We start from the raw sequence: 8,682 nt of genomic DNA, 5'->3' as shown, positions 1-8,682 counted from the left end.
TTGGGTGGCACTTATGGAGTCCCACTCAAAGTAAGGGAATGTTTGTTTCCTTACCTTGGAGCTGCATTGCCTGTACATCAGTGCTGAAAAGTGGGTTAGGACTGCGCCCTTAGTTATTTGATTTTTCTCTGTGTTACCCTGCACATGCCTGATCTTGTCTGATCTTGGAAGCTAAGCAGGGTCAGGCCTGGTTAGTACTTGGATGGGAGACCGCTTGGGAATACCGGGTGCTGTAGGCTTGTACCATAGTCTTTCGAGACTGAAGGTTGCCAACCATTTTCTCTGTTAAGCCCACCCTGGGAACTGGTTTGTTGAAAAGTGGTATATCAATATTCTTAATAATGAGTGATAATATAGGGTTGTGCTGCACTAACGAACCTGCCCCTTGATGGGCCCCGAGGCAAATGTCTGCGATGCTGCCCTTCACACCATGCCGCCTCCCGTACTTACCCAGCTCAATGGAGCCTTGTGCAGCTTTGGGGATGATTCAGAAACTGTTCTGAGGTTTTCCCACTGTCTTAAAACAGTATATAAACAGACGTACTGTTTAAGACCACATTGGAAGCCTCCGAAGGCTTTCCGCGCAGTCCGCAACGCTGTGCGGACATGGCTCTAGGGGCATTTGCCCCCTGCCTCACCTCCAGGCCCGCCACTGTTGTGCTGGGACTCTAATTAGCATTAGGCTTCAGTGATCTGTTTTCCAACTATCTACTTAAGAACTTAAAGACATGGTAGTTTCCTAGATATCCATGATTATGCTGTCATGTCAATAAGTCAAGGGGTAGCCTGTCTATTCTACTCTGGTGAATGGTGGAAAGCTGGACTGTGATAATTTTCCATCTTAAAAGGTAACAGCCCTAAATTTGGTAGAAAACTGGAGAAAGAGACAAAATTCAGGACTGGTCACAGAGAAGGCAACATTTATGGATGTTGTGGGGAATTAAGAGGGGAATGTTCTGGGGGAAATCTGGATGGTTAATGGCTTTAATTATAGAAAATGCACCAGATCCTCATTTGAGCAATACAACAAAAGTTTAATTACCATGAATGCAAACATGCTCTAAAAGGGCATTTTCATGCTCCATAGGTCAGTGAACCCAGAGTGCTGTTCTAAATTGCTTTTAACCCAGTTTGATTAGATGTGGGGCTTCCTGTTTTCTGCCACAGATATGGCCTCACTTTGTCACACCCTGGGGTATATAAAGAACCCCCTAAGTGACTGTTGGATGCCAGAACCTCTCCGCTTCTCAAGAGCAACTTTGCAAGATCCAAAAGGTAAGACTTTTTCATGTTTGATGCATCCATTTGAGGGCCAGGTATACTGTACATTGCACATCAGAGGGTGCAATCCTAACCAACTTTCCAGCACTGGCATAGCTGTGCCAGTGGGCCATCTACTGCATCCTGCAGCTGGGGGGGGGGGGCAGCCACGAAGGCCTCCTCAAGGTAAGACAATGTTTGTTCTCTTACCTTAGAGTTGCATTGCCCTTATGTCAGTGCTGGAAAGTTGGTTAGAACTGCAGCCAAAGACACTTAACTGGAGCCCGATGGCCCTTTTCACAAATTGGAAACTGATGCTGCTATATACAGCAGCGTATACAATCTATATTAGAAAGCTAAGGCAGTTGCAGAAGCACTCCTATTGTAAGACAAGGGGAGGTGGATTATGTTCTGGTTGCAGAATGGGAAGCGGAAAACTTTATTGTGTGGAACACAATCCATCAGATAGTTCTCTTATGCATGTCCCATTAAAATGAATAGGAGCTGACCAATGAAGCTTCACAGAATAACTTTTCAGTGAATTGTGTCTTACATTTGTTATCAGGGGAAGGGGGTGGCGATTATTGGAATTTCCAAGCATCCTAATTCACATTTCACCATCCCTTTTCGTTCCCATCCAAATGAAACTTGTACCATGTGCTGTTTTTAAATCACAGGACTCGAGCATGATGCCCTTCAGAGTTCTCGCCCTCCTTATGTTCTCTCTCAGCGTTGTCCTGATGGAAGAAAACAGCACCAGGTAAGTGGATGAACCAGACGTAAACGGCACCGGGCTGGTTTCCAAGGCTGGTTTTCCAAGGCTGGTTTCACCTCATGCCTTGCCTAATGCTTTACCATGAACTTCTGTCCAGTAAAACGTGTATCCTTGTTTTGCGCTAACATGACACAACAGTAAGGAAGTCAGTAAGAGAAAGTAAGGGAAAGGGCAGCATTACTTGTTGTAAGGGAAAAAGCAAACTGCGCTTTCTGCAAACTGCACAGTGTGACGTACAGGAGCTGCTTCTGTGGGGAACTGATGGTATTGATGAACTTTGAAATTCTTGAATTTGACTGTGGATTTCTCCATAACACTGAATAAATATATTTGCTTACAACTACAACAAATATGTCATTTTTCTAGTTTCACATTGGAAGGAAGTTCCTGCCCTTTTCCTCTGGAGCAGGGGTCTCTAAACTACAGCCCAGGGCTCACACCCAGCCCACCACAAGATTTTTTCCAGACTGCAGCAGCTTTAAATATTTTCTCCCAACCACGCGGCAAGACAATTAACATGTGCAGTTCTGTCTGCTGCACTCCTTTCCAAATGACCAGAGTGGTGTCATCTTGGCTAACCCTCATTTTCAGCCATGTGGGCCATATGCTTTAAGTCTCTCAAACCAAAATTATTCAGTGTTAACCTCACCCCTGCTCATAAAACAAATAGGGGTTCCGCATGTTGACTTACAATGCCATAAAACATTTGCAGTGAGGAAATAGCATCATTTTTGCACATGCATGAACAAATCATAATGAACCGGGTTTTCACAATGGAGCAGGCAGAAACAGTGTACCACGTGTCTGCCTCTGCCCTATGGAAAACTGATGTTTTTCGGCCCATGAAATGTGTAAAATATATGACGTGGCCCTCGTACTGAAAAGTTTGGAGACCCCTGCACTGGAGGATTAGGGACTGCCATAGCTATGAATAGAGTAGGTTAGTAGAGGTGGCACCCCAATGGAAACCCCCATGTGAACCTGCCCAACACTGTTTGCTCCGGGTTTCAGGAGTCTTTGGCAATCTACTCCCAAGAGAGAAGCACCACCACCATGACATAAAGGTGATGGTTGGAGAAATAGTCTCAGGGTTTGACAGTGGATCCTTCTGAGCGCCCTGGACAGCTATCTGATGATGCATCTCCTGTCATCGACCCTGCTGTTTCATGCCAGCATCTGAATTATATTTGGTTGGGAGAGGGTCTTCTCCATGACTTAGGGAGTTTCCCCTTCCTGAAGGCCTTCCACCATTACCTTTCTTTTTTTGGCAAGTGTGTAATCTGCTAAGTGACTAGTTTTTAGTGTCCTTCTACTTATTTTTATTTTGGAACTGTTGTTAATTATTTGTTTGTTTATTTAACCATTTCTATCGCACCATCCCCTCCCGACAATGGGGTAGCATTGTCCCAAGATAGACACCCATTGTCCAAGATAGATGGGTGTTCCTCTGTCAATGGGTGGAGTTGTTTAAGAGAACTGGAGACCCACAGGTGGCTGAGAGATTAGCACTGGAATGGCTCTACCATTTCCATAATTGTGCCCCCCCCATTCTTTATACCTGTCAAGAAAGACCCCTGCTTCAGTCCTGATCAATCCACCGATGAACACCTTGTCATGCCTGAAAATTGTACAGTACTGATATTTCAATTAAAAGGATGACTAATATTAAGAGGGGATCATAGCATTGGTCTCACAGAAATTGCTGATCTAGAGCTGGATGCAAGGGTATTCCTAATACTTGCACTCTGTGTGTTTCTCCTTTAACCCAGGGCGAATGCAAAGAATCCCCGGATCCTGCAGAAGAAGTATTCAGAAGGAACCCTAGCAAGCGATTACAGTCGAACGTTGGACAACATGCTGAAGAAGAACTTTGTGGAGTGGCTCTTGAACAGGAGGGAGAACACCATTGAGTAAGTCTCTGGCATAGATCACTTCCAAATATGCCTCAGAAGACTAGGGGTCTCTCAGTGTTCCCTTCTTACCTGCATTTTCCCCCTCCATCTATCCTTCCAAAACTGACCAATGCCTTCCCCACATTTGGTACTATGTGCCAGTTATAGATGCCTGCCTGAAAATGAACTGATTGAACCTAAAAATAATGGGAGGTAACTTACAAGAAAGTGACTGTGGCCATTTATGTATCCTTGTGGAAAGAGGGAGTAATTATCCACTGTGTTTTTTCTCTCCAGCTTCTCATTATCATTTGAGTTACACGCAGCCAGCCACATCCACTGGCATGCTTGGGGGGGGGGGGTCGCTTGTTTAAAAATTAGCAACTTGATCCAAACTGGAGGAGAAAGTGGACTCAGCACTGCTGAAGCATTCCAGCGTTCCTAAAAGGAATCCCAGAGTGATACCCTCTTGTGCATTTTTCCCTCAGTAACCGCCTTGACCCATCCAAGAGAGAAGCTGAACGCCCAGCATTAGGTACAAGCAGTCAAAGCCCTGAAGGTAGATCCCTGGAAGCAAAGGATTTCTTGACTTGGCTGCTGCAAAACATGAGAAAACAGAGGTGAGATAAACAGCCTGACTGGTTCGTGGGGAAACATTCCATTTTAGCATTTAAGCTGAAAGTCGAAGACAAAACTAGTCACAATCTCTTGTATTATCACTGGACAATTAACAACCCTATCCTATTCCCTGCCACTTTATAGCAAGCAGCCTTGCCAAGAAGTTGTGTGCTGTATGCTATGATGGTGGTGGTGGTGGGATGACCTGAAGGCGGTGGTGTAGCTAGGGGTCCCAGATCTTGTGGCTGTGACATTGTGATGTCACACGATGTTGTGAAGTCACGACATCACTTCCAAGTTCTCCAGGAAGAGAAGGATAAAGCAGCTTGTGATCTGGCCACTGCCCCCTTCCTCCTCTCTTGGGAGGCTCAATGAGAGGAAGAGGGTGGTGGACAGATTGCACCGTGGCTGCCTCTTTGTGTTTCTAAGTGATCCCTGGACTGAAATACTAAGAGATGGCGGAAGCCATCTTCGCTGGGCCTCATGTGGCACCCTCATGTGACAGCATGGTACCTGAGGCATACCTCCCCCCATCCCCTGCTTGCTATGCCACTGCCTGAAGGCTAATTGGAGCTAAGTAAAAAACTTTTATGCTTAATTCTTTATAAGCCTTCAGGCTGCCTTTGGGTCTCCTTGGATCTATTTAGCTGGCATAAGTCCAAGGAGAGAAAAGGGGAGGGACTGGGCAAGGGGAGATAGAATTCTGACACACGCTGGTGCTGCCTGGATTCACCCCTTCCCTTCCCTGATCCACCCCAAAACTCCCATTGCCCTCCCTGCTCATGACATGCCCCCCACTGCTAGCTTACTGCAAGCAGTGGAGCCCGGGCTCCAGAGCAGCATGTCACTGCTGCTGCTTTGTGGTGGCAGTAGCTCCGACTGGCCTGGTAGAAGTGTGATCTTCACACTGTTGCTGGGCTTTTTGCAACAGTGGAACGATCAGAAAGGTTCATAGGACCGGGCCGTTAGTGGCATTCAAAATGTCACAGATACAGATTAATTCAAAGCCTTCTATACCTGTTCCAGAAAGGCTTTGATGATAATAATTTAGAGGCATGATGCATATGCGAAACAAACAAAAATAACCCATCCTTCTATCACACTGCAAAGCACAAGTTAATTTTGCAAGAACAGGATTCTTGATTCCTGCCCACTTCTATTTTCCCTGCAGCTTTTTTATTCCAGCAAATTTTTTCCCCACGTTTCATATTCTGACAGTATTAGGCTGTAAGTCTCAGGATCTGGTTGCAAGTACCTTCTATCATGTCACAGGACAGCTTATATACACTTATTCAGGCAGTGCAGTCTGCAGGGTAGTTACTTTTACAGTTTGGTTGCTGATGGCTGGCATTTGTTTTGAACATTGGAAGCTGTTGTCTACCAAGTCAGACAATTGGTCCATCTAGCTCAGTGTTGCCAATATCAACTGGGAACAGCCTTCTGGAGTTTCAGAAGGGTCTTTCCCATGCAGTGCAGAAAAACTTTTTTTCAGGGCTGACCCAAGATCTCCTGAGGTGGCATGCCAAATGATGCCCCCTTTACCCAAGGATGTGCCAGCCACTGCTTCTCCCACAGCCCAATCCTATGCATGTCTACTCAGAAGTAAGTCCCATTCGAGTCAATGGGGCTTACTCCCAGGAAAGTGTGGATAGGATTGGGCTGCTAGTCTCCAGTGGCTGAGCACTCCCCCTCACACATTCCCTTTTCTGCTCTGCCCTCCTCTTCCTTTTCCAATCCAGCGAATGGAAGGAGAAGGAGAAGCAGTGAAGACAAATTGGTGGACAGATAGAGATGGGCGCCCCCATCAGTTTACAACCTGGGGCAACGGCTTCCGTTGGCCTTATGGATGGGCTGGTCCTTCATATTTCCATATTGCTCAATCAGAGAGATTGTCTGTGAAATCCCACACTGTGATAAGCCAGTTGCCCACTAGGTGCCCTGCTGCTGCTCTGTACTCACAAGCAGGTCTAGAAAAATGCTTCCAGTTCCTAGTTGCCGGCACTAGATTTTTAGTGGCCCAGACAACCGAGCACCAGCCCCAGTTACACAATTTCCTTTTTTTTCTGGATCAGTCTCTGGGATTCCACTGGAAGCAAATACCTACCTTACACACAATTTCTTTCTTGTAGCCTTGCGCTGCCAAAAGATTCTGCTGACTGGAAGGACATCCTGAGGCAAGAAGTTCTGGCATGGCTGATTTCTGCTGACCTCTGCAGGCCAATGTGAGCGAGTAGTTATTTTTTTGTTTCCCTTCTTCTTCTGGTGGCCAGTTGGACTGTGCATGCAAGCCAAGCAGTTGCTGCAGGTGACAATCTTTTAGGGGTGCTAATGAAACACCATGTAATCGGAGAGGCGCCATGTTAGATTGCAATAGGCCAGGGACTCTCCCACGTGCTGTCAAATGTTGACGGCTGCTGCATGTCAGCTGTCAGATATTGTCAAACGTTGACTGCTACTGAAAAATTATTCAGTGACGATTGCCGATGTCAAGCTTAAAGCATTCACAGGAAATCAGTTCGTATATCAGTGACCGTTTTGTGACTGTTCACCATCACTTTCCACAGAGAAGGAATTTATGAGAAAATCTGGGTGGTAAGTTTGTTTCAGCTCTATGAAAGTGAAAACCAACCAAACAAATAAATAGTAATGTGCCATGGCCGAGCCAGGAATATCCAATCTAGTTGCACACTGTTCTCTCTTTTCCTTCCCCATCATCAGGCTCCTTACTGAACATTGTATTTTTCTCTTTCCCTGCCTGTCTTTTTCTAGGAGTTCTGTACCGGCTCAGTAGCTTCCTTGGTGAAGACAGATTCATTTTGATACTCTCCTGGTTTTGTACCTTTTGCTAGTGAGTTACAACCACTCAAGATGATAAACATCAATAATAAAACAATTTCTTCTCAAGCTGAGACATGTTTCAGAATGTTATTGAACAGGAACAAAACTCCTTCAGGAACCGTAATGTCCATGTTCTGGTTTAATTGTTTAAAAGTTTGTGTTAACTGGTAGGTTTAATTGGTGATGGTGGGGTGAGTTAAGAGTTGAGTGGAGACTTACAGTCCTATCCTTCTCAACACCTGAGGAACAGCGGCGCCAAAATGGCGACCGCCATATCCCGTGGGCACTGGGAAGACACAGTGGGAGGTGAAGGGCCAGAGAGAGGCCAGAAGGAATCCAGCTAGAACGAGGAGTTCTATGAAAGACTAGAACTATTCAATTGTAAAAATCCCTACTGGGGTTTAGAATGGCTTGCCTATGTAAACCGCCTTGGATTAAAGTCTGAGGAGAAATCCGAAGTCCAAAGAAAGGTGGTGTATAAATACCTGTATAAATAAATAAATAAATAAGACACTGGAGGTCCTCTTCGCTTGAAGAAAGCCCCAGGCCCCAAAATGGGGCTTCTCAAATCTGTGCTGACTATTTGGCTTTTCAGCCTCTGCCGGTCCCACCCCCCTTCAGGCCAGCCTTGGAATGCCTTCCCCCACCCCAAAAAACTGCACTGCTGTCTGGTGGTGTGACCTATCAGGTTAGGATTTAAGGGAGGGCACCGGGATGCAGGTCTCTTGTTATCTGGTGTGCTCCCTGGTGGGCCGCTGGGAGATACAGGAAACTAGACTAGATGGGCCTATGGCCTGAACCAGCAGAGCTGTTCTTATGTTCTTAGGCTGCCCATTCTAATGCCCATTAGGCTGCCCATCTAATCTGAGGCAGGGAGGAGAACACTTCCTCCTTGAGTTAGGAAAGTAAATCTAAAATAAACCCCAATAGGCAGCATAAGGAACTAAGAAGAAACCATAGGCAAAGCCCACTCAGAAACCATAACGGTTGTCAGTTCACTGGATCAAATTTCAGTTGGTGTTAAGCAACTGAACCTCCTCTTTAGGAGACACGTTCAGAAGACTTTAGAATGAGAAAACTGTGTGAGATGACTGGGGAAACAATTTCAGTTTTGCAGCAGAATGCTGTGTGAATGGTTGGATCTGGCATGGCCACCTCCGGGATCTGAACCAGAGATGGGCAAATCCAGCACGTCTGGACTCAAGTTGAGGCTCCACCCCTTTCTCAACTCAAAAATTGGTCGTAATGGGTGGACTTTCCAAGTCGCCCAGAATGTTTTTGGGACTCTGAAAGACTTGG

At 45.9% G+C, this 8,682-nt stretch overlaps 1 protein-coding gene across 1 annotated transcript; it reads left to right on the top strand.

Moving 5' to 3' along the window:
* Window positions 1-1,946: 1,946 nt before the first annotated feature.
* On the top strand, window positions 1,947-6,771 carry GIP (gastric inhibitory polypeptide). The gene is made up of 4 exons (XM_066626866.1): window positions 1,947-2,020; window positions 3,805-3,945; window positions 4,416-4,547; window positions 6,675-6,771. Exons 1-4 carry the CDS (start codon window positions 1,947-1,949, stop codon window positions 6,769-6,771), a joined length of 444 nt encoding a protein of 147 aa, XP_066482963.1.
* The last annotated feature ends 1,911 nt before the right edge of the window (window positions 6,772-8,682 follow it).

This window comes from Tiliqua scincoides, chromosome 5, assembly GCF_035046505.1.
Source record: "Tiliqua scincoides isolate rTilSci1 chromosome 5, rTilSci1.hap2, whole genome shotgun sequence".
NCBI lineage: Eukaryota > Metazoa > Chordata > Lepidosauria > Squamata > Scincidae > Tiliqua > Tiliqua scincoides.
This window is presented reverse-complemented; position numbering and strand designations above follow the sequence as displayed.

What these genes read in the sequence shown, in the direction of transcription:
- GIP (XM_066626866.1), top strand. Translation starts at nt 1,947, where the DNA reads ATGATGCCCTTCAGAGTTCTCGCCCTCCTTATGTTCTCTCTCAGCGTT. An exon ending in ATGGAAGAAAACAGCACCAG is followed by an intron (nt 2,021 to 3,804) that starts GTAAGTGGATGA and finishes CCTTTAACCCAG; the next exon opens with GGCGAATGCAAAGAATCCCC. An exon ending in CAAAACATGAGAAAACAGAG is followed by an intron (nt 4,548 to 6,674) that starts GTGAGATAAACA and finishes TCTTTCTTGTAG; the next exon opens with CCTTGCGCTGCCAAAAGATT.